Source organism: Panthera onca, chromosome C2 (genome assembly GCF_046562875.1).
Source record: "Panthera onca isolate mPanOnc1 chromosome C2, mPanOnc1 haplotype 2, whole genome shotgun sequence".
Taxonomy (NCBI): Eukaryota; Metazoa; Chordata; class Mammalia; order Carnivora; family Felidae; genus Panthera; species Panthera onca.
In genome coordinates this window covers 84,367,239-84,393,668 of record NC_138347.1, presented here as the reverse complement: position 1 = coordinate 84,393,668, position 26,430 = coordinate 84,367,239, and the positions used below count along the sequence as shown (strand labels likewise).

The 26,430-nt window shown below is 33.6% G+C and overlaps 1 protein-coding gene across 8 annotated transcripts in view; it reads left to right on the top strand.

The window, feature by feature from the left end:
• Window positions 1-26,430, top strand: part of ATP11B (ATPase phospholipid transporting 11B (putative)) — a 130,469-nt gene that overhangs the window by 79,657 nt on the left and 24,382 nt on the right. For all 8 annotated transcript variants that reach the window (XM_060639303.3, XM_060639304.3, XM_060639312.3 and 5 more), the window contains 9 exons: window positions 251-454; window positions 5,048-5,201; window positions 6,406-6,508; window positions 10,381-10,526; window positions 12,180-12,239; window positions 13,800-13,927; window positions 14,988-15,126; window positions 25,247-25,312; window positions 25,854-25,957. In XM_060639303.3, coding sequence (XP_060495286.1) covers window positions 251-454; window positions 5,048-5,201; window positions 6,406-6,508; window positions 10,381-10,526; window positions 12,180-12,239; window positions 13,800-13,927; window positions 14,988-15,126; window positions 25,247-25,312; window positions 25,854-25,957 — 1,104 coding nt within the window. The remainder of the gene's footprint in view (window positions 1-250; window positions 455-5,047; window positions 5,202-6,405; window positions 6,509-10,380; window positions 10,527-12,179; window positions 12,240-13,799; window positions 13,928-14,987; window positions 15,127-25,246; window positions 25,313-25,853; window positions 25,958-26,430) is intronic.

The window sequence follows — 26,430 nt, the reverse complement described above, 5'->3', positions numbered from 1 at the left end:
GTTCTATAAAAATCAACTTTGAAGATATACTCGTAAGATATAAAGTTGTGGATGTTATGTTAACCAGATGATGGCTAATTTGGTTATTCCTGTTTCTTCCCAAATGGGGGAAAAAATCAATTATATCACTGTACTATAACATTTTTAAGTCAGGGAGTCTAGAATTTACCTTATATGTACTAGGTAGTTTATAATTGAAATAGTCAAAAAGTATTCTTCTCACTACTAATGTTGTTTCTTTTATTTTCAGGCTACAAGATAGAGTTCGAGAAACTATTGAGGGATTAAGAATGGCTGGTATCAAAGTATGGGTACTAACCGGAGATAAACATGAAACAGCTGTTAGTGTGAGTTTATCATGTGGACATTTTCACAGAACCATGAACATCCTTGAACTTATAAACCAGAAATCAGACAGTCAATGTGCTGAACAATTGAGGCAGCTTGCCCGAAGGTAAGAATGTAATTATCTGGATCATGAGTTCAGGGGTCAGCAAACTATGGCTTCTGGGTCCAAGATGGCCCACTGCCTGTTTTTTATAGCCTGTGAGCTCAAAATAATTTTTATATTTTTAATGGTTGAAAAAGAATCCAAAGAAGAGAAATATTTTGATGTAAAAATTTATGAAATTCAAATTTAAATGCCTATAAATAAAGTTTTATCGTAACAGTTCCACAGTCATTCATTTACATATCATCAATAAAAAGTTTTTGCACTTCAGGACAGTTGGGTAGTTGTGACAGAGCCATTAGGAAGCACTTTTATCATTTCTCACTGCTGCTTGATTTACTACAGATCACAGTGACACCATTGTAACTCAGTAGTGTTTTGAGTGCCACACATATTGCCCTATGATATTTTACTATATTTTTATTAGTAGTATTTATCCATCGTGTCCAAACAAGAAAAGAAAAATGGACTTTTAATATCAAACTGTTCATGCACAATGTAGTGTTGATTATTTTATTACCAAATTAGGAGTCACAGCACTGTGTTTATTACTCAGTGACACTTTAATATGCTACCTGTTTGAAAAGACATATTCAAAGATAAAATATAAAATCTCAATACAGATAGTTCTGTTGTGTTAAAATATAAAATCTCATTGCAGATCAGCATTAAAAGGTAGACTTTTGCAATTGATTTTGATGACGGGGAACATTAAACCTGAATTAAGCAAAATGTTATCTCCCCTGCCTCCTCCCCCGAAAGAAAAGATTTCCATTTCTTCTCACTGGTAGACTTGTATTACTTGAAAAATTATACTCAATTACTATTATTAAGTTTTTTTACTTAGTCCATAAAATTTTTGTCGAAATCTGTCTCCTCTATTTTAATAAAGTACCTGCATTATATTCTCAGTTCAGCCTCTTGGCCCACAAAATCTAAAATCTAAAATTGAAGTATTTACTTCTTTCTGTCTCTTTACAGAAAACACATGCCAAATCCAGATCTAGTTCATATGACTAAACTAGGAAATTAATATACATTTTATTGTTCAGAGATAATTTCATAAGTATTTATACTCTAAATTCATTCTTTTTTTTTTCTAAATCTGTGTTTTATAGACAGATCAACTTTATTTAGGAGCCCCTTTAACAATCTCATTTTTCACAGTGATTTAAGGATTGCTTCAGTGTAAGCATTAGGGTTGTTCTGGTCTCCCACAGGTACCTGTCATTTGCAGCCTTCTGCTAATACAGAAAAACAGATGTGAAAAGATAGTGCCACAGTTTTCAGTGTACTTTCAGAGCTTTATTCATATTTGTTATACAGGCATTGATATAGTACTGAACTCTGGATTTCATCAAAGAAAAACTTAAGGGATGTTTTAAAGAGACAGTGCAACTCTCAGAAGGTTCTTTGCTTGAGTTCAAAAAAGCAATTGATCTAGGTAATTATACTATAATTTGGGAGTAGTGACGACACCATTGTGGCTGCTTAAACATTTAAGTACCATAATATCAACGAGAACTCCTTAACACGTAGAAATTAATTATTCAGAATCATTTACTTTATATATACTTTCTAAAATATTAATCCTGTATAAAAGTAACAAGTGTCCATTTAAAAAATACTGAATATGATGAATATATAATGGAATATACCATAATACAGCCATCTAAAGATAATTATTATTTGTATTTTATTCTTCAAGTCTTCTATATATGTGCTCTTAGTGAATCTGTTAAGATTATGGATATTGTTTATCTTCCTTTTGTACAAAAGCTGTATTACAAAGTGAACATTCTGGTCTTTTTTAAGGCTTGCTATGTGAAATTTATATTTTATTTTAGAGATACCATCTTTTTGGTAGAATATGTTTTCTGAGATAACCATATAAGTCAATAGGGTTTTGATTTACAGACTTCCAGTTCATGTCTATTCTAAAAATTTTTGGTGGAGCAAAGAATTCCATTCCTTTGAAAGCTTTACTTTGTATACCCATTCCTTCACAAACCTACCATTCGTTCACATATTGGTGGTCTGCTATCTAGAATTTGGAACACAAGTCATGTAAGGTGTATTGTTTACTCTCAGAATACTTTATTTTCTATGGGAAAAACAGAAATAAATATATTGTGATAGACCTATCACAACTAGATTGTAACAGGTAAGAACAGAAAGTTGTCGGTGGACAAAAGAGGGAAGCTTAGCCTAGACAACAGAGCTCTGTAGAAAAACTCAGGATTGTTGTCTCCTAAAAGAAATGTTAACTGGTCAGAGTAACCCCAGCAAACAAAAGGGGCAACATATGCAAATTTCCACAACTGAGAGATGGATTCATTCGAGGAGTTGACAGTAGTGAAGTATGGCCATAGAATGCAGTAGATGGGAAGAGGGTATAGGCAGTATTAAGACATGAGGCTACAGAGATGAGCAGATGCTACCTATGTGCCAGATCTGTGAGGTGCTTTCCCATATTTCATAAATATTATCTCATGGATTGTGAGATAATATGGTGACTTATAAAGAGGAAACTTAATTTAGTGTGCTTAAGAAGTTTCCAGAGGAAAACTGATCTCTCCCACTCTTGGCTGCTACCCTTTGTTCTGAGTCATGGGCTCAGGTGGTACTTAGACTGAACACATTGGAAGCAGCAAAGGTTGCTAAATAAAGTTTGGCCAATAGGGAGGAAAAACAGTCAGTGTGGTGTTGCTTTCAGGTACATGACAATTAATAAAGAAAAATACATTTTTGAAAAGTTTATGTTGTAAAAGATAATTGTTTACCACTTATTAGTTACAGTGCAACACAGTAGTGATTAGGCATACTGTGAAAGACATCATTTTGACTTATAAAAGCTTTTTTGTAAGACTAAAATCTATCAATATATATTTAGTTTTTATAGTTTGCTGCTCATTTGATAGTTTTCTCACTTCTCACATAAAAAGGGAGAGTACAGGGGCACCTGGGTGGCTCAGTCAGTTAAGCATCTGACTTCTGATCTCAGCTCAGGTGATGATATCACAGTTAGTGAGCTCTAGCCCCGTGTCCCTTGTGATAGTGTCTGCACTGATAGGAGCCTGCTTGGGATTTTCTCTCTGCCCCTCCCCCACTTTCACGTGTGTGCTCACTCTCTCTCAAAATAAATGAACTAAAAAAAAAAAAGGTAAAAATGAAGGGTTCAGTTACTGTGGAAAACAATATGGAGGTTCCTCAAAAACTAAAAATAGAACTACTGTGTGATCCAGCAATCCCACTTCTGGATATATTCAAGGAAAATGCAGTCACTATCTGAAATTTGCACCCCCCCCCATGAATGCATGTTCATTGCAGCATTATTCACAATAGCCAAGAATGGAAACAACCTAATGTCTGTTGTCGGATGAATGGATAAAGAAAATGTGTGTCTATATAAACTCATGTAAATACACACACAGGAATATTATTCAGCTATAAAAAAGAAAGAAATATTTTTGTGACAACATGGATGGACCTTGAGAGCAGTATGCTAAGTGAAATAAGTCAGGCAGAGACAGACAAATACAAATGGAATCTAAAAAAGGTGAACTCATAGAAACAGAGTAGAATGGTGGTTTCCAAAGCTAGGGTGTAGGGAAAATGGGGAGATGATGGTCAAAGGGTACAAACTTCTACCTTACATATAAGATGAATGAGTTCTGGAATTCTAATATAAGGCATGGTGACTATAATTAACAGTACTGTATTATATACTTAAGAATTGTTAAGAGAGTAGATCTTAAATTTGTCACCACACAAAAAGATGATAATTAGGGGCGCCTGGGTGGCTCAGTCGGTTAAGCGGCCGACTTCGGCTCAGGTCATGATCTCGCTGTCTGTGAGTTCGAGCCCGCGTCGGGCTCTGTGCTGACAGCTCGGAGCCTGGAGCCTGTTTCAGATTCTGTGTCTCCCTCTCTCTGACCCTCCCCCGTTCATGCTCTGTCTCTCTCTGTCTCAAAAATAAATAAACGTTAAAAAAAATTTTTTTAAAACAAAAAAACAAAAAGATAATTACATGAGGGGATGGAGATGTACTCATACAACATATGCTCACAGGGCGATGCTATCCATGTTCCACCATAGTACTATCTGGCATTACATAGAATCCAATGTAGGGGTTAATATCAAAAGACAGTTATGATTCCTTTATTCCTTCTTGCTCACATGGTAAATCTATCTCATGAATTTTCCTGAACGTTGTTGATTTCATTTACTTTTTTAAATTAGGACTTCCTAAATGTATAACTAATAATTGTATATTTTTGTAAGATTTTTCTACACTTCAGGAAAATATCCTAAGAATTATATGCTTTATAATTCCCATTTTAGAAAATATACTCTATCAGGTCATTGTAAAATTGAATATCATATGTTTTATTCATCATATCAGTCACTCTCAGTTTTGCTTAATCTCAGCTTTCAGGTAATATAACTCCATTTCTTCCCTGACATATCAGTTTTGTAACAATAAAGTCTGCGGGTAAATGGTCCATCTTTTCGTAAGAATTTTTTGTTTACTAGATGTATATAAATAATATGGTTTCAAAGTATTTTACAGAGAATATAATTATTTTCTCGTAGAATTAAAGAGGATCATGTGATTCAGCATGGGCTGGTGGTAGATGGGACTAGCCTGTCTCTTGCACTCAGGGAGCATGAAAAACTATTTATGGAAGTTTGCAGAAATTGTTCAGCTGTACTGTGCTGTCGTATGGCACCACTGCAAAAAGCAAAGGTATGTTTGTATTATAAAGCGTTCCATAAAGATACTGAGATCTAAAAGTACTCTTTAAGGTTAATGCCTTATCTAGTCCTATTTGGTAGTATGCAGCATATGACTCTTAGTCACTTCTCACATTATGAATTTTAACCATGTACGTTAGACCTTTGAAATTTTCAAAATGAATATTAGTTTCAGCTATTCATAATGACCTACAAAGTCTTCTATGGGTGGCAGTTTGTGATTTTGCTGAGACACAAACTGAACTTTGATAACTACAGTTTCATAAGTTAGTTACTTAACTGGCGAGGAGGTCTGGAAGACTTCTGTTCTTCTGCAACTTCAGGTTGTTCTGTGGAGCACGGCTTATTTTTGCACTCTCCCAAAGTGATAATTTTCTGTTCAAAGTGGCTATTAAGTGATAAAACTTTAGTGAAAAGTTTAAAAGCCAATTATCTTATGATTTGAAGCTATATACCCAAAATATTAAAATGTTAGCTAACAAATGAAAGGCTATACAAGTATTTTTTATAACTTGATTTAAAATTTGGGTCTTATACTATATCTTTCACAAATTTCTTTTGAAATGCACACCTACACACTGATTGTTTCTCATATGGGTCTAATGACATCCAGCATTGTTTTACTTCATGGAATTTTATTAAAATGCCTATATTATTGTAATTCACGTACCCAGTCTGTGGAGACTACAGTTGGAGACCAAATAGAGCTAATGCCTAGGTTCTTTATAAATATGTGTTCAAGAATTCCAAAGAAACCTTTCTTTTAATTTTATTGAATTTAATCTTGATTGCTTTTTTAAATTTCTTAAATTTTATGACAAGAGAAAATAATTACCTTCCCTCTATCAAATAAAAAGAATAGTTACTTGAGAAAGAGAAAATTTTGCCTGACAAAGTTCAATTAAGTGTAATTATTTTTTAACACAATTAAGTTTTTTACACTTTTAAGCTGTATTTAAAAGAGACTTGCTTCCCATCAAAAAATCCAAAGATAATATTCTCTTTTGCTATGTAATTTCTAAAAAACATTCCTAACATCTCCTCAAAAAATGAACTCCATTGAAAATTACTGTCTAATACAAAATTGACTTTTTTCATTATTCAACTGTTCTTGTAACAGTCATTTCAGATAAATGACTATATAAATACAAGAAAATTGAAGTTTTATAATAACTAATTAGTTATATGTCTTTCAGGTAATAAGACTGATAAAAATCTCACCTGAGAAACCTATAACATTGGCTGTTGGTGATGGTGCTAATGATGTAAGCATGATACAAGAAGCACATGTTGGCATAGGTGATTGATTTTTTTTCCTGAATTTTTAAAATTGGTATAATTATTTGGTGATTTTGAATTTTCCTTTTGTAGGCTAAAATGCAGTATCAAATATATGAATGCAATGTGGTAATATATCACTGTATCTGCATCAGAAGAAGCCCATTATAATTAAGCCCAATATTTAGGATATTTTAATTCCAAAGTTTCAAGGACATAAATACCATGTTGGTGAATTTTATCTCTGCCAGTTCTCCTTCATAATAAAGTAGCTTTATTTTGCCGTGTTGTACCTTTTAAAGTACTTTCTCACATTTTTCTATAATTTTTAAACTCTAAATTTGTAATTTATGTAGTTGCCCTCATGGTTGCAATTCTTTTAGAGTGTTGTTATTATTTCCTGTCTTTTTCAGTCTAAAGATTCTGTAACTCGTTCTAATGACAATTTTAGAAATAATAAATTATATCAAACCATTATAATATATATATTCAAGTAGTTTTCCTTTTTATTTAAATGTTTGTTTATTTTTGAGAGAGAGGAGGAGTGAGGGAGGGACAGAGAGAGGGAGACAGGATCCAAAGCAGGCTCCGCACTGACAGCAGAGAGGCCCATGTGGGGCTCAGATTCACAAACTGTGAGATCATGACCTGAGCCAAAGTTGGACCCTTAACTGACTGAGCCACCTAGGCACCCCTCAAATAATTTTCTAACTTAATAAACTTTGTTCTAATTTCTTTTCTATTTTTGCCTAAAATTTTTGTTTTATTTAGACTAATACCATTTTATTATATTTAAATTATCAGTCATTTACTGTTTAAACCATATTCTGAGCTGCCTTCCTAAATAACTTTGTTATGCAAATACAGAAGCAAAGGAGAAAAGTATGGAGGTTTTTTTAATGAAGGATAAAATTTTAGAATTAGAAAAAAGGCTAATTCCTCTTCTGGAATAACCTCTGTAATGTCCTGTGATAGGTAGTTCTCAGGTCTAATATTTCCAGTGTAGCTCTCAAATCAATTCTTCACTTTTCATTTTGAAACTTAATTTTCTTTCTAGTTTGTGTACTGTTGTTTACCATAAATTTCCATAAGAATTTGATGATAACTTCCTATACCTTCCTATTAAAGGCATAAAAAGCTACAGTAGTTACAACAATTTGATTCTAGTATAACAGAAAGTCCAGTGAGTAGGATACATGGAAACATCTGGAAATTTAGTTTTTAAAAAAAGGAGATGTTTCAAATAAGTAGGGAAACAAGTTATTTGATAAAAAAAATACTAATATAACTGATTTGGTTATTTGGGAGGAAAAAAAAGTTGGGTCTCTGTTGCTTAGAGCCAAACAAATACCAGAATGATTATATATTTTAAAAATTTTAAAGACCACAAAAAGGAATGGAAGAAAAAAATTTAATGAATAATCTTGTAATTTGAGGTATGGAAGGATCTAATTTTTAGGAAAGAAAGAAAAAGAAAGAAAGAAAGAACAAAAGAGAAAGAAAGAAAGAAAGAAAGAAAGAAAGAAAGAAAGAAAGAAAGAAAGGCATTGTAAAGGGAATGATCAGTATGTCTGGCAGAAGTAAATATACCCAAATTCAAATTTTAAACATGAAACTAATAAAGAACATTTGCATGGGTGCCTGGGTAGCTCAGTCAGTTAAGCTTCTGACTCTTGATTTCGACTCAGGTTATGATCCCATGGTTTGTGGGATCTAGACTTGCATCAGACCTTGTGCTAACAGTGCAGAGCCTGCTTGGGATTTGATTTCTCTCTCTCTCCTTCTCTCTCTCTCTCTCTCTCTCTCTCTCTCTCTCTCTCTCTCTCTTTCTCTCCTTCCCCAACTCTCATGCACACGTGCTCTCTCTCTCTCAAAATAAAATAAACATTTTTTTTTAATTAAGATGAGTATTAAATGCATGAAAAAAAGTGTTCAGCTCACTCAAAAAAAAAAATTACCTATTAGTAATTACCTATCAGTTAAAATTACCTATCAGATTGGCAAAATTACAAAGTTGGGTAAAACTTGGAATTGGCAAAGGTTAGAATTAGCAAATCCTCATGTACAGTATTAGGGGGAGTGTAAATTGGTATACCCTGCATTATTATGTATAATAGAATTTTAAATGTGTACCTATTGACCTAGCAGTTATGCATCTAGGAATTTCTTTTAAGAAAATGAATAAAGGGACGCCTGGGTGGCTCAGTTGGTTAAGCGTCCAACTCTTGATTTCAGTTCAGGTCATGATCTTGAGGTTCTTGAGATCAAGCCCCTCGTGGGGCTCCACACTGTGTGGAGCCTGCTTGGTTTTCTCTCTGCCCTTCACCCACACACACACAAACTCTCTCTCTCAAAATAAATTAAAAACATTTTTAACAAATGAATAGTTAACATAGTTAGATGTTATAAAAACAATGTCCATAATGTATTAAGTGACAATAACAGATTATAAAACAAATAATCTCGTTTTGTACATTTGTGTATATATTAAATACACACAAAAAATGCAGAAGGAAAAATTCTTAAAGGATATAGACCAAAAATAGTGGTCTTCTCTAGATGTTATAAATGTAAGTGATGATCTATACCTAGCCATTTTGGAAATTTTTTTTATTACAAAAATAAAAAATTATAATTTTGAAAAATGATTTTTCAAAGCTGTTTCCAGATTGAAAAAACAAACTTGGCAAGAACTCTTTTGAAACCTAAAGGATTACTGTAACCTTAAAAATGTACTCATATTTATCAGATAAAATTATGTACTGATTTCAAGTGATATTGTGGACACTTATTTTAAAAAGCACATTTTATCCAGCCTAGATTAGATAAATTAACAAAGGGAGCAAGATTGTCACATTAAACATTTAAAATATTTATATACTTGGCATTTGTTCAAAATGTGCACATAGATAATCTGGTGAATTGCTATTTCATGCGTAACTTTTATCTAGATGCAGTCGTAGGAAGGTAAGTTGTGAGTGTGCTAGCTTTTCTCACTATTAATTACCTTTGCAAGAATTTTCAGCAAACAGTGCATACAGTTTTTTGTTTTTTTTTTTTAAGTTTATTTTGAGAGAGAGAGAAAGACAGCGTGTATGTGGGGAAGGGGCAGAGAGAAAGGGAAAGAAAGAATCCCAAGCAGGCTCTGTGCTACCAGCATGGAGCCTGACAAGGGGCTTGATTCCAGGAACTGTGAGATTATGACCTGAGCCAAAATCAGGGGTCTGATGCTTACTCACTGAGCCTACCAGATGCCCTCAATGCGTACAACTTTTTTAAGTCTTCATTTGCTCTGTGTAATGTTTGTTAGTTATATTTATTGAAATATTTCATGCCATTTGAATCCAGTAATAAAATCAGGGCTTCCATTTTAAATAATCAAATTCAATCAATAAGTAAAGAGCACATTTTGTTTGACTTATGTGCGAAAGTTTTAAAACCATTAAACTTAATGCTCATTTTTGCTAGGTTCTAATCATTCAATTTGGATTTTTTTTATGTTCATTGGAAATTAACAAAGTTAAAGCTGTTTTATAGCACTTTCTCCATTAGAAATCTGTTAACTAGTACTTTGTGTCTATTAGTGTAAAACTTGATGTTCTTATTAGATCCTTAACTTTCAACATTATTTTTATATTCATTGTATTTTATTATATTTTGAGTCTTTGACACTTGATGTTACATACCTGGTATGTATTGTAGATTTGTTTTAATTATGTATTTGATTTAAGTGGAGCAACCTTTTGGGAATCTTCTATCCACTCTATATTGGGAAATAGTGCTCCCAAGCCCAGGTTCAACTGCTATAGATAATTAAGATATTTGTAGTTAAATTATCAAAATCACACTTCTCAGTTATCAATGAACTTGCCTTTTTGTCTTCTTTATTACAGGAATCATGGGTAAAGAAGGAAGACAAGCTGCAAGAAACAGTGACTATGCAATAGCTAGATTTAAATTCCTCTCCAAATTGCTTTTTGTTCATGGTCATTTTTATTATATTAGAATAGCTACCCTTGTACAGTATTTTTTTTATAAGGTGAGTTTCATGGAGATATATATAACCATTTACTGACAGTAATTTGAGGTTTTAATTTAAGGTATGTGATTGCCATTCAAATTATTCTTAAAAATTGTTTCTATAAGTAAAAATAACAGTTTATGGGATATACTTTGATTATTTTGTCATAAATCTAATGTGTACTACAGAAAGAAAATCAGCGGTTGCCTGAGGCCAGGGGTGCAGGTGATAGCACTGACTGGAAAGGGATATAAGAGAACTTTGCATGATAGAAAAAGCTCTCTAATTTGATTGTGGTGGTGGTTACTTGGGTGCATAAATTTGTTAGCATCAAAATTCACACTTAAAATTGATAATTTTATTCTATGCAAATTAAAACATACTTAATTTGATTTCTTTCATGTTATTTTTTCCTGAGCCAGTAATAAGTTTTAATTTAGGTCCAGTACAGTGGTTTCAAGCAGAGGTTCTTCATCCTTTTTGTGCCAAGAATGACCTTTTGGTAGTCTAGTAAGATGTATAAACTACTCATTAGAGGGGTTTTATATGCATAAAATAAGATACATTTTAGGATTACAAGGAAACTAATTATGTTGAAATACCATTCTCTCTCTTAACCCTTTTTGGGAAGGTATACTTCAAGGGAACCCATGTTAGGAGCTCCTGAATACCAAGATATTTAATACAATATATAGTGTTCTATATTGCATATATTCTATAAATAATATCTATAAGCCAATGAAAGAACACAGGTAGATTGCATATTGCTAATAAATGATGGCCACCTTATTATAGCTTTTCTATCTTATCATAACTTTTGCTATGATATAAGTGCAATAAAACCTTGGTTTGTGAGCATAATTCATTCCAGAAACAGGCTTGTAATCCAGAGCACTTTATCAAAGCAAATTTCAAAAACCATTGGCAGAGTTGTGATCATATGACATTCAGTATCGCATACTACTCATATTGCAAGACATTGCTCATTTATCAAGTTAGAATTTATTAGAAATGTTTGCTCATCTTGCAGAACACTCACAGACCAAGTTACTCACAATCCAAGGTTTTATACTGTATATTGAAATGGAAAGATGTTTCCATAATTCCATTTATTATTTTAAATATTTTTATTTAAAAGCTATTAAGCCCTAAGGTTTAAATGTTTATTTTATTTATTTTTGAGAGAGAGTGTGTGAGCAGGGAAGGGGCAGAGAGAGAGAGGGAGAGAGAATCCGAAGCAGGCTCCGTGCTGTCAGCACGGAGCCTGATATGGGGTTGGAACTCCCAAACCGTTGAGATCATGACCTGGGACGAAATCAAGAGTCGCATGCTTAACTGACTGAGCCACCAAGGTGCCCATAACCCTATAGTTTAAATAAACTGTACTTATTGTATTATATATGAAAAGTATGGAATAATAGCTGGAAGGCTGTAAATTCAAAATTATGGCATTGTTTAGCAATAAGAGCCCAAGGGATTTTCATTCTGACATTTGAAGTACTGCTTAGAATTCTTTTAGAAATTTTAAATAAGGGAACAAGTTCCTATGAGTAGATCTTCTACTTACCATATCAGAAATTGTGTTCTGGACTCTTTAATAACCATTCTTAGAAATTATTTCCCTTTTAGACCCAAATATTTTAATTATTTCCGTTTAATCTTGTTTTTCAGAATGTGTGCTTTATCACACCCCAATTTTTATATCAGTTCTACTGTTTGTTTTCTCAACAAGTAAGTAAATAGAAGCTTTTGATTTATCCTTTTAGAATAAGGTGTGTGTATTCAGTTTTTGATAGTTGGAGGGACTTTTTACATTTTTCCTAGTCCTACAAATAAATAGACAAAAATTCCCTAATTAGTGTATTTGATCAGTATAAAATTGATAATATTTATTCTGATTTTCAGTTTGAAGTGAATGTTAATACCAAAATATATTTTAATTCTAGATGTTTTCTAAAAAATAAGTATTAACTCTTAACAGCTTATGAGAGAATTTTGGTAACTTTTTCAACTTACATGTAATATTTCTGTAAGCTCTATATTAAGCCATGTTAGAGTAACTATTGGGGGATTACCTCATTATTTATTTTTTGACTCACAGAGTTTTTTTGGATGGGGAAGGAAGTTTAGTGATTGAGTCCAGGAATGATATATAGACTTTATCTCAGTAATGAACTGTAAATAACTGGTAGAGCCACCAGGAATGCTAGTTTGAAAAGTGTTCTGAAGCTACAGGCTCAGAGAGAAACCCTGTAATCAGGTAGTAGTAGCTATAATGAGCACATGTGGGTCTTTGGTTGTACACACGTCACATATTTGCCATCTACTCTGTTTTATTCTATGGAAAATGAAATTGAAATCCACAGAAATTAAGTAACTTGCCATGATCACATAGCTACGAAGTTAATAACTAAACCATACTAGGATCTACTGCTTTTGACTAATTGAGCACCCTTTTTACATACCACATTATACATCTCTAATTAAGATATTTGTTCTAATTTATTGAAATAATAAGAGCCTGATTATCTTAGGTTTTTCTTTAGCTGTCTCTATCCTTAATCCTGTTTTTGCTTCCATTTACAACCTGTGGCTCTAAATTTCAAGTATCTGCTTGGTCATTGATTGCCAGTAATAATGTTTGCTTACTTGAATGAATTAGAGAATGCTAGGTCTATAAGTAGACCTAATCTATTTTGATTAGGTTTTCAGGGAATTTACAGTATAATTTGAGACAGTATTAATAACAATAAAAACAATAAATGAAGTGTACGCAAAGTGCGAGGCATTTAGTACCAATAGTAGCACAGACAGCTGTTTAGAAGAGGACGTTTGATCATCAAGAACTTGAGCCAATGTTTAAAGTTTCATGGATCATACCTTAAAGGAAATGTAGGACTTAGATGGGAAGACAGAGTCATAAAAGCAAAACTGTATGTTTTCCCTACCAAAGGAATAGTAAAAAGCCTAAGATGCAGGCAGGAGAATTGTGTAAAAACGACATCTCAATGACCAAATTGTGGAGAATCTTGAAGTGTAGCTCCAATTCACTGTAATTCCAGATCACTTGACATAACAAAGTGTTCCAATTCCCACAAAGAATATAAATCTAGGAATATTATGTGTTTGTGTCTATGTAAGAAACAAATTGGAATTACTAAATTGGATTTTTGTGTAAATTGAGAAAGCTATATAATTTTTATGCTTATTTCCAGTAGGCTTCTTTGTGATCATATGCATAACTAATACACAGTTTAGAATCTCAAAATTCCCACCAATTTCTCTTTCTAGACACTGTATGACAGCGTGTACCTGACTTTATACAATATTTGTTTTACTTCCCTACCTATACTGATATATAGTCTGTTGGAACAGCATATAGACCCTCACGTATTACAGAGCAAGCCTACCCTCTATCGGTAAGTATTTTCCGGTATTAAATGTCCATAACAGTTCTGAGTATAAAAAGTGTGTTACGTAGTTACCAATTTTTGAAAGCATCCTATAAATAAGCAAATATATTAGGCAGTATCTCGGTGATTAATATTTTACTAAGGAAGTATTTTAGTTTATGGTTTATAGTTATTGGATATCAAAGAAAAATTTAATAACTTTTCCAGTGTTTTTAGAAATGAACACTTTTGTACTAGGAATGCATTGGGCAGTTGTTTAATTTGCATTTACTGTTGCAAACCAGTAATACTCCATTTTATGTGCACAAAAGAAGTTATTTAGTAATTGGTTGTCTCCAGAGTTTCTAAAAAATTAGTTTATTTTCTAGCGTTGACAAATTAATAAGTCATAATCAATGCAAAATTCAGGGTTGAGGACATTAATTCCTATTCCAGATCTTCTGGGTTATCCCTGCTTCCCCAGAACCAAGTAAGTAATCACAGAGATGTGGAACTATTCCTGAAGACCAGTTTATGGTTCCCAAGTTAACCTGATGTCCACTCTTACAGAGGTATTCAGTCATCCAGAAATGGCAATGACTCACTTTGATTTCCCAGGATATCTAGGACTGGGCTTGACCTAAGATTACCACAAACTGCTCTTCCTTCCAGCCTTTGGTGGATATGAAATCGATTAGGAGCCTCAATGCTGAACCAAACTCAAATGACTCCACTAAAAACAGATAGTCATAGCAGAGTGACTGTTCACAACAGAATATACTGCAGATAGATCAACTTTTAACAATTAAGCTGAATTATTATGCCTATATCATGTTTTTTTTCTAAATGAGAAAATGTTTTTAAATATATTACATGAACTATAAGCTGCTACACAGATGTGTATTATAAACAGTGATTTGTAAATTCAGGTGTATACTTTCTGCTAATATTTTTAAGCAATTTTAAATTAAATATCCTTCTTGTTTTTTCATTGTGAATTTGTAACAATAATTTAGTATGGAAATAATAAACATGAATCCTACCATGTTCCTTTTTCTCTCTTTTTTTTTTTTTTTTTAATATACAGAGACATTAGTAAAAACCGTCAACTAAGCATTAAAACATTTCTTTATTGGACCATCCTGGGTTTCAGTCATGCCTTTATTTTCTTTTTTGGATCCTATTTTCTAATTGGAAAAGATATATCTCTGCTTGGAAATGGCCAGGTAAAATATATCATTTTTTAAAGAATATTTGTTAATAATTTCATTTAGTCTGATCTCATAACTTTCTCTCATAAAAAATAAAAGTAAAATTCAATTCAAATTATAAAATTGTAGGTATTAAGTTAAAATGCAATTGTATAAAGATTTCAAAAGTTAAAAGCATTACAGTATAGTCTTAATATGAAACTCAAGTTATTAGGCAGTTTTGCTATTAAATTAATTCACACGAGGGGATATATCCTTGCATGCTGTTTGCTTTAGGATTGTGTCTTAATAATAATTGCTGTCTATTTAGTGCTTACTATTTTGCTAAGAGTTTTACATGTTCCATCTCCATTAATTGTCACGATAATCCTATTGGAGAGATACTGTGACCTGCATTTTTCATATGAGAAATGAGGACTTGGTGTTTAGTTTTTTGCTTTTAATCGTGAATTTTTCTTTCTTTTTTTTTTTTTTTTTTTTTTTTGGTATGCTTAGGAAGTGGCCATTGTTACTGTGTCCTGATCGGAGAGCTTATTTGACTTCTGGCTGAATTAGGCCTCTCTTTCTAGGCTTAGCTAAATGAGTTACGAGGAAAGGAAGTGACAGCAGTGGTACTGTGGTAAATTGGAAATGCTTGTCGCCTTTAGTTTCCCTTTCCCACTGGCAGTACTTAAGCATTGAAGAATATATTTTGAGACACAGAGATACAAGATTCGCAATTGGGAGAATATGAAGTTTTATCTGTTTGGCAAATATTTATTAAGGACCAAGCATACTGTGTACTATACTAGGTTCTGGATATGTGATACGTGAGATTAACTAAACATGCTTGGTCATGGAGCACAGAGTCGTGTGAGATACAAAAAATAAGCAAATAAAATATCCAAGTGCAATGAAGGAAATAGATTTCAATTGTACAGAGGTTTTTTTTAGCCATTCCTTTAAGATGTAGTGCAGGAACATACATGCATTCACTTTTGAGGACATGTTTAGCCTGATTTGGACAAAAATATGATCTTGTACAGTATAAAGATTACGGCACTTCCCAAATACTACCTTTTATTGAGTTATTTCTTTGTGCCAACTGTGTGTGGTAGCTTATTAAATTATAATAACTCTGTGAGGAAAATATCATTACTTTTTGCATATTAGAAAATTAACCTTGGAGAGGTTAAGAAATTTGCCTCAGGTCACACCATAAATAAATTACAAGAACAGAATTCAGACTCGGATCTCTGTGACTTCAAAGCCTGTGTGCTTAGCCATGATCCTAAGTTCCTTTGAGAAACAAGTTATTAGCCCAGTGCCTTTGTGCACAATAGTGCCACCTGTGCAAGGACCATCAAACTTACAGATAGTATGCCCATTGCTACCTGAAATATTAGGGTGAAAACTGGACAGAAGTTTTGAAAAGTAGAAGGAACATGTCATCCATGAAATTAATTTTTTTGTTGCTGGTTAGTACTTTGTTCCTGATTTTAAAAGTTGTATGTGTCCATTAAATTTGAAATACATAGGAAAAAATAGAAAGAAAATAAATCACCAGGGCCCCTGGCTGAGTCTGTCAGAGGGTGTGCTAGTCTTGATCTTGGGGTTGTAAGTTTGAGCCCCACAGTAGGTGTAGAGGTTACTAAAATAATTGTTTTAATCTTTAAAAAAAAAAAAAAAGAAATCACCTGTTGTCCTTTTACCTAAGTATAATTACTTCTATGATTTTAACATGTTTTCACCCATTCCTTTTTATTTTTTTGCTATTTTCCATTAACCTCATAATTTATATCCCCCTATGTCTCAGTGATAGCTTTTTTTTAAATTTTTTTTTTTTAACGTTTATTTATTTTTGAGACAGAGAGAGACAGAGCATGAACAGGGGAGGGGCAGAGAGAGAGGGAGACAACAGAATCTGAAACAGGCTCCAGGCTCTGAGCTGTCAGCACAGAGCCCGACGTGGGGCTCGAACTCACGGACCGTGAGATCATGACCTGAGCCAAAGTCGGACGCTTAACCGACCAAGCCACCCAGGCGCCCCAATGATAGCTTTATTATAGTTCTCCCCTTATTATAGCCTAAGTGACTTTCCATGTTATTAAAAATGCTTCAAAAATATTTTTTCATGGCTACATAGTATTTTATTATATGTCAGAATTTAAGTATTCCCTTGATAATTTAAATTTGTTTCTTATGTTTAGTGACTCTTTTAAAATTAAATTTTAAGCATGCTGTATACAAAGATAAAATCTTAATGAAGATTTTTTTCATTACCATGTATGAATTGTTGGTTTCCCTTTTTTTGGTAACTCAATTTGTAAATCATTAACTTCTTTCCCCTTTTAGCCTAATTGTTCTATCACTCAGATATATACCATTAGAAACTAATCTACTACTCCCTGCCACCAATACTAGGTATAGTGGGAAAGAAGCACACATTGGGATCAGGTGAAATGACTCCACAACCTGACACCTGAAGTTACCATTTGAGTGATTTGGGATGAGTTAGTTAACCTCTCTAAGACTCAGTTTCCTCACCCACAAAATTATATATAGGAGCAGAATCCCTACCTTCTAGGTTTGCAGTGAGGATTATTATATATAAAGAGCATTAGGCATATAAAGAGCATTAGGCATGTACAAGTACTCAGTCAGTCTTGGCAGAGTTAGTTGTTATTTTTACCATCCAATAAGTATTTTGAAGACCCTGCCTTCCCAATCCCATCTGATCAACTTCTCCTGGAATCTCTTTCCTCTTTAAATGTGTATGTTAAATTGTCCTTGCTGACTCTCTCAGAATGTGCTCATTTTAGTTCCAAGCCATTGTTATATTTCATCTCTTGTCTCTTTTTTCCCAAAGTCTTAGAACCATCTGTTCCTTAGGGTTAAGCCCACAGACCTCTGTCCTTTTGCTCCAGCCCTCTCTTACATCTTCCTATACTGAAAATCTTTTTAGACATCTAGCTCATGTCCCATTGTTCAACACTGGATATGTTGAATGGTTTCTGTTTTCCAGTTAGTTATTCCTGTGTGCCCAACAAATCTACCAACAGTTGAAAGCCTGAAGTAGAAAACATTATTAGGGGGAAGTACTGGGAAGAGGAATAGCTGGAGATAAGGATGAAGTTGATGCAAATCAGTGACCCTGAGAGAGGAGCAGGAGAAAGAGTTGAAATAGTTTAGGGTCCAGGTAGAGCAGGACAGTTCAGGAGAAGTTAAGATTCCACTCCCATTTTTTTGTATAAGGGTCTAGCAGTATCATGAATATTATAAGTATGAATTTTCAACAAATATTTTTGAAGTATTCACTCATTCTTAATTTCTCTTTAACTTAGGAAAGAATTACTCATTTTTCATATATTCTCCGATCTTTTTAACAGGACTTCCTTTCTTAAGTAAAATACAAGAACCCTGATAAAATTTTCTGTGAGATTTGGAAAGAGTAATGTATATAACATGGCTGAATGCTTGTGTGTGTGTGTGTGTGTCTAAAAACTGCTTTCCTATGGGCAGATCTTTACCTTCACAGCACCATTTAAAAATGACATAGTGATGAATTTTTAATTATTTTTCTCCAAAATAGCAGAAGAATTAAATTCATGTAAAATTTGCCTAGCCTTATGCAGGCTTAAGATACTCCTAGTGCTTGTACAACCTGGAGCTTATCTTACAGTGCAGTGGTATCATCACAAACATTTGTCCAGAAGTCACAGATCAGTAATTTGGTGGCTATATTGCATGGGTAATCTTTTCATTTTATTTTCAAAGCTAAAAATGAGCTTAACATAAAACTTTAAAGTCATGCTTCATGGAAAAGCACAATCACCATTTCTTTTATGTTTAAAGAGTTTTGACAAAAGTTAAAATGGTTATAGAATATTTGTTAGAGATCTTGATGTAACTTTATGTTTGACAAAAACTTTAGTTTTATTTTTTTAAGATTTTGTTTTGATTCCAGTTAGTTAACATGCAGTGTTATATTAGTTTCTAGTGTACAATATAGTGATTCACCAATTCCATACATCACCCAGTACTCGTCACAACAAGTGCCCTCCTTAATCCCCATCATCTGTTCAGCCCATCTCCCCACTCCCCTCTCTTCTGGTAATCATCAGTTTGTTCTCTATAGTTAAGCATCCATTTCTTAATTTGTCTCCCTCTCTTTTTCCCTTTGCTTGTTTGTTTTCTTTCTTAAATTACATGTATGAGTGAAATTACAATGCTAAGCGAAATAAGTCAGTCAGATCTTAATATAACTTAAAATTTTTTTAAGCCCTCCAGGGGAACCTGGCTGGCTTATTAGTCAGTAGAGCATGCAACTCTGGATCTCAGTGTTGTGAGTCTGAGCCTCACGTTGGGTGTACAGGTTACTTAGAAATATAAAAAAATGAATTAAAAAAATTTTTAAGTCCTCTAAAAATAATGAAAACTGATTTCCACTAAATCATTTTTTAAAAACACCTTGAGTTGTATTTGATATACAGTAAACTGCACATATTTAAAAATAGATAATTTGATACTTTTTAGAAAGTCTTTATTTTAATTCCAGTTAGTTGACATACAGTGTTCTATTAGTTTCAGGTGTGCCGTACAGTGATTCAATTCCTTATGTCACCCAGTGCTCATCACAAGTGTATTCCTTAATCTTCATCACCTATTTAACCCATCCTTCCACCCACCTCCCCTCTGGTAATCATCACTTTGTTCTCTGTAATTAAGAGTCTATTTCTGGGTTTCCTCTCTCTCTCTCTCTCTCTCTCTCTCTCTCTCTCTCTCTCTCTCTCTCTCTCTTCCCTTTGCTGGTTTGTTTTGTTTCTTAAATTCCCCATGAGTGAAATCATATGGTATTTGTCTTTCTCTAACTTATTTCACTTAGCATTATACTCTCTAGCTCCATCTGTATCGTTGCAAATGACAAGATTTCATTCTCTTTTAATGGCTGAATAATATTTCATTGTGTATATATACCACCTCTTGTTTATTTATCAATCAGTGGACACTTGGGCTGCTTCCATTCCTTGTAAGTAATGCTGCTGTAAACATAGAGATACATGTATCCATTTGAATTAGTGTTTTTGTACTCTTTGTAAATATCCAGTAGTGCAAATTGCTGGATTATAGGGTGGTTCTGTTTTTAACCTTTTGAGGAACCTCCATACTGTTTTCCATGGTGGCTGCACCAGTTTACGTTCCCACCAACAGTGCCCAAGTGTTCTCTTCTCCACATACCCACCAACACCTGTTGTTTCTTGTGTTGTTGATTTTAGCCATTCTGATAGGTGTGAGGTGATACTTTACTGTAGTTTTGATTTGCATTTCCCTGATGGTAAGTGATGGTGAGCATCTTTTCTTGAGTCAGCCCTCAGGATGTCTTCTTTGGAGAAATGTCTGTCCATGTCTTCTGCCCAATTTTTAATTGGATTATTTGTTTTTGGGGTGTTGAGTTTTACAAGTTCTTTATATGTTTTGGATACTGACCATTTATTGGCTTTGTCATTTGCAAATATTTTCTCCCATACCATAGATTGCCTTTTTGTTTTGTTGATTGTTTCCTTCATTGTGCAGAAGTTTTATTTTGATGCAGCCCCAGTAGTTTATTTTTGCATTTGTTTTCCCTTGCCTCAGGAGACACATGTAGAAAAAAAGCTCCTGAGGCTGTTGTCAAAGAAGTTCTTGCCTGTGTTCTCTTCTAGGATTTTTATGGTTTCAGTTTTCACATTTAGGTCTTAATCCACTTTGAATTTATTTTTGTGTATGGTGTAAGAAAGCGGTCCAGTTTCTTTTGCATGTTGCTGTCCATTTTTCCCAACACCATTTGTTGAAGAGATAGTCTTTTTCCCATTGGATATTCTTTCCTGCTTTGTAAAAGAATGTGATACTTTTTTTTTTTAACCACCTTAACATTTTTAAGAGTACAGTTCAGTATATTCATATTGTTGTACAATAAAATCGTCAGAACTTTTTCAACTTGGAAAACCAAAACTCTATAAACTACTACCCATTTCTCCCTTTTCTCAGCCCTTGGAAATCAATTCTGCTTTCTGTTTCTAAGAACATGACTATCTATGAAATCATTTTTTTTTGAAAAGCTAAATAATTGGGAGGTAAACACCAATGAAGAATGTTTATTTAAGTAAAGTAAGAGGTACTAAAAACAAATGACTGTCTTTTTAAAAAAAGAAGAATTTATCTCCCCCTCTCTTGATCTCTGCAGAGTAAGTAATCTCATCTTAGAACACACTTATTCTGACAATGTTGCTGTTTGGAATATTTTTGGAAATAGCTTGTATTGTCTTCCTATGATCTCAGCAAGGTAACTTTCTCAGGGAAAAAGCTATTTAAAATCATAGATGGGGAAGATGATACTTAAGATTATAGATAAGAAAGAAGGTAGAAAAGCAATTCAGATTCGAAGAGTTCACCTCTAATAAAGTGGACTTCTGTAGGATGCAAAGGCAAAGGCATGTCAGCTTGGGTAAGAGTACATTAGAAGACTAAAACACTACAATGAAGGAAACAGAAAGGAGGGAATTTTAGTCATATGGTGAGAATGGAAAACCGAGATGATATAGGGAGGAAAATAATCAGGAGAAGAGTTTTAGAGGTAGCTGAGTTCCCATCATAAGCCTACATGACATTTTGCTTGTTGGGTGGTTTCAGCCAAAGGCTTCACAAGAAAGAAGATTAAAGAAAAACAGCTCCTGTTAACTCAGGAATTCAAATACTAATATCTACTCCACTCATTCTCAATGGTCTGATATGAAAATGACAAACTAGGCAACTACTATTTAAAATGAGATCTGGCCCAAATAAGGGTTTTTTTAAATTTGCTTGTTTTGGTTTTGTTCTATTGAAGTGTGCAAGAACTAAAAGGAAAATGTCTACCATTAATGATTTGTGTCCTTATGAAATTGTACCCAGTTTTAAACACTAAAATAACTGAAATTACAAAAATATATATAGGATTGGGAGAAAAAGGGAAAAGTTTTTAGAGTATTCTAATTCTAGTTAGACTTCTCCAGTGGAGATGTTGGAATTATCAGAGCCACAGTACCATTCTAAAATACATTTTGTACACTATTCCACCACATTAAAAATTTAATGAGATATAATATATTAAGGAAGAAAAAGTAATACACCCTCATCAAACCTTCTAGGTCTGGACCATTTGCCAGATTAATTAGCAACTCAAGGTAGACTAAAGAGATGAAATTTCAGGTTGTAATTCTGAAAGAGAAAAATAAACTTTTTTATACTGTTCACTATTTTTTCTTGAAATTATAATGATTTCTCCCCTTATTTCCTATCCTTAATTAATTTCTCTTTCATGCTATACATGTCATCAGCTGTTGAAACCTAACCACCAAATGGTAAGAGCTCTGTGTTAAGACTAGAAATATGTCATTTTGTATCTGTATTCCGCAGTGAATACAGTATCTTTTATTTCAATTTAAATGATTTAACCACTGTAATTACCAGTCAGGTCATTCAAGAACACATATGCAATTAATTGCTATAAGTAGATACAGATTTCTTTGAATAAAACATTTTATGATTAATACAACTTTGATTATCTAGTTCATTAAAGAATTTCCCTGTAGGGGCACCTGGGTGGCTCAGTCGGTTAAGCGTCCGACTTCAGTTCAGGTCACGATCTCACGGTCCGTGAGTTCAAGTCCTGCGTCGGGCTCTGGGCTGATGGCTCAGAGCCTGGAGCCTGCTTCCGATTCTGTGTCTCCCTCTCTCTCTGCCCCTCCCCCATTCATGCTCTGTCTCTGTCTGTCTCAAAAATAAATAAAACATTAAAAAAAAATTTTTTTTTTAAAAAAGAATTTCCCTGTATGTTCACTTATTCATGAGACAAATATTTAAAGCGCTGGTAATACTCCAGGCAATTGATAGAAAATGAAATTTAGTGTACATTAGAAGAGAACAGAAAAATACACTTTGCAGGGCACCTGGGTGACTCAGTCAGTTAAGCATCCGACTTCAGCTCAGATCATGATCTCACAGTTCATGTATTCAAGCGCTGCATTGGACTGTGTGGGTTCAAACCCCAGGACAGGGTCTATGCTGACAGCTCAGAGCCTGGAGCCTACTTCAGATTCTGTGTCTCGCTCTCTCTCTGACCCTCCGCTGCTTGTACTCTGTCTCTCAAAGATAAATAAACATTAAAAAAAAAATTTTTTTAAAGAAAAATATACTTCGCTTCTTATCGTATCACCCAACAATTGATCAAATGTTTAAAATCTATAATAAAGAGAGTTTGTATTGGAGAACTAAACAACTGATTAGGGAAGGTAATTCATTTATAGATCTCTGTATAGTTAAGTTAAACCTAATACAAAAAGTTTTCATCTTTTGTTTATTCTTAAACCCCTTCTTGCCTAACCTGGGACTTTACTCCTGCAATTATCTTTTCACCTTCCTTCTCATCAGTCTGTCATCCTCTATTAGATCATACTAGTCACCATACAGACATGTTCTAATATTTCCCATCTTCTAATGAAAATCACAGTTCCTTGAGCTACAGATTGCGTTTGTATTTTTTGTGTATTTTCAGAGCAAAATTTGAAGAACCTATCTTTTTTTGCTGTTTCTACTTCCTGTTTCCTCTTCTCCCTTGAACATACTCCTGTGGGGCTTTTGCTCCCAGCACTCTGTCAAAACCATGTTCTTTATGGTCACCAGCCACCCCTACATTGTTAAATCCAAGAGCATTTCCCAGCCCTTATGAACTCAACCACTGGGCACAATTTACAAAGCCTTCCTACCTGCCGTTATCTTCTCTCAGCTTCTATAACTTACTTTGGCTTCTTTACTGACTGTTCCTCTTCAGTCTTCTCTTCCTACCCTCAGAATCAGGGCTTCCCACCTTCTGTACTAATGATATTTTGAGCCAGATAATTTTAATTGTAGGGGTTCATCCTAGGAGTTGTAGGATGTTAAGCAGCATGCCTAGCCTCTACCCACTAGATACCAGTAGCATACTGGTAACATATCTAGCATACTAGATCCCTTTCTTACACCCACACAAAAATAAACCCAAAATGGATGAAAGACCTAAATGTGAGACAGGAAACCATCAAAACCCTAGAGGAGAAAACAGGAAACAACCTCTTTGACCTCAGCCACAGCAATTTCTTGCTCAATGCATCTCTAAAGGCAATGGAATTAAAAGCAAAAATGAAATATTGAGACCTCATCAAGATAAAAAGCTACTGCACCGCAAAGGAAACAATCAACAAAACTAAAAGGCAACTGACGGAATGGGAGAAGATATTTGTAAATGACATATCAGATAAAGAGTTAGTGTCCAAAAACTGTAAAGAACTTGCCAAACTCAACACCCAAAAAACAAATAATCCAATGAAGAAATGGGCAGAAGACATAAATAGACACTTTTCCAAAGACATACAGATGGCTAAAAGACACATGAAAAGATGTTCAACATTGCTCATCATCAGGGAAAGACGAATCAAAACCCCATTGAGATACCACCTCACACCAGTCAGAGTGGCTAAAATTAACAACCCCGGAAACAACAGATGTGCGGATGTGGAGAAACAGGAACCCTCTTGCACTGTTAGTGGGAAGGCAAACTGGTGCAGCCACTCTGGAAAACAATGTGGAGTTTCCTCAAAAACTTAAAAATAGAATTACCCTATGAGCCTGCTCACCTACGCTGTGTCCAGAATACAGTGTCAAGTGATCTGCCATAACCTCTGGTTGGAATGGTTTCAGAAGACAGTTGTGATTGAAGAGTTATCATTTTTATTGTGTGACATGAATAAAGTAGTCACTAATAACTATCATTCTAACTAAAAACATCCTGTGTCACACAATCTCAAAGCCATCTTTGGGTTTCTAATCTGATAATGTTCTCCAAAGGATCATTTTTACATGACGGTAATAAACATAATAATGCTTTATGTTTTTTTCATAACCTTTAACCTTTCATAACCTGCTTTAACCTTACAAATGTAGTCGCAGATTTCAAATGTACCTGGCCTACATAATACAAGTGATTTTTAGTAAAGAATGAAGTTATGTGGCTTTTTTCTTTTTCCTTATATCTGATTTAGCATCCTATTAATACTTAATGGAGTAATGGTTCTGTTTTTTGTTTTTTTTGTTTTCGGTTTAGATGTTTGGAAACTGGACATTCGGCACCTTGGTTTTCACAGTCATGGTTATTACAGTCACAGTCAAGGTATGGTGCAGAAATTAGAAACATGGACACATTTTGTATCTGTATAATTCAAAGTTAATTTTGTTTTTTTTTTTAACTGTAGGTTGATATGTTTGCCTTTTAACTTCTTTTTTTAGTCATGAATAATTTCACTGATTGCTATTTTAATATTTCATTTTAATTTTTATTAAAAAACATTTAAGTTTGTTATTTTGGAAAGCCTCAGCTGATTTTTATGGTCAAATAAAGGTTAACCTCACAATATTCATCTCTGAAATTTCACTTCCCTATATATAATGTTAAATAACCCAGGTTGTTTTAGTCCATGGAGTAGAGAGTAAAGTATTCAATAAATTTCAGTGCTACTTCCTCATAGAAGAAAAACATTATAAACTTGAAATTATTCAATTTCATATGGACCCTTTCATTAATATTTATCTTCTGAGGGACTTGCCATAGCCACCTTAGGCACTTAAAATTACTACATTTTATTCTTATATTTCATCTATGAAGTTTAAGTAAGTATTGTTTTGTATTAAAGATTTAAAAAAATTTTTTTTAGATGGCTTTGGAAACTCATTTTTGGACCTGGATCAACCATCTTGTTACCTGGGGATCTATTATATTCTATTTTGTATTTTCTTTGTTTTATGGAGGGATTCTCTGGTAAGTAACTATATTATATTTTAATTATATTGCTTCAACTCTATTTATTATGATAGGTTATATTATGAACAAATTCTGCTCAGAATAATTTTGAGACCCTATTCGGTAATAAATTTGCTTCTTTCAGTTGATCTTACTGATAGGGAGAAGCAAAATTAACAATTACTGAATATATACTATGTTCTAGTGGTTTTAACTTAAGATATTATTATCTCTATTCTTTCAATATGGAAACTGAAAACCAAGATAACAAAGGTTAAGAAGTAGCAAAGCTAGGGTTTAAACCACAGTTGTTTTACTGTACACTTAGTGTTCAAATTACAGTAACCATATTACCTCTAAATTATCAGTGTACATAATATAAGTCACATAGAACCATTATTTTTATGAATGAGTTAACTTCTTTTTCAAAAGTAAATAATATGCTTCGTCTTTATTGGTAAAATCAGATATTCTGTCACTCTGATAGATTG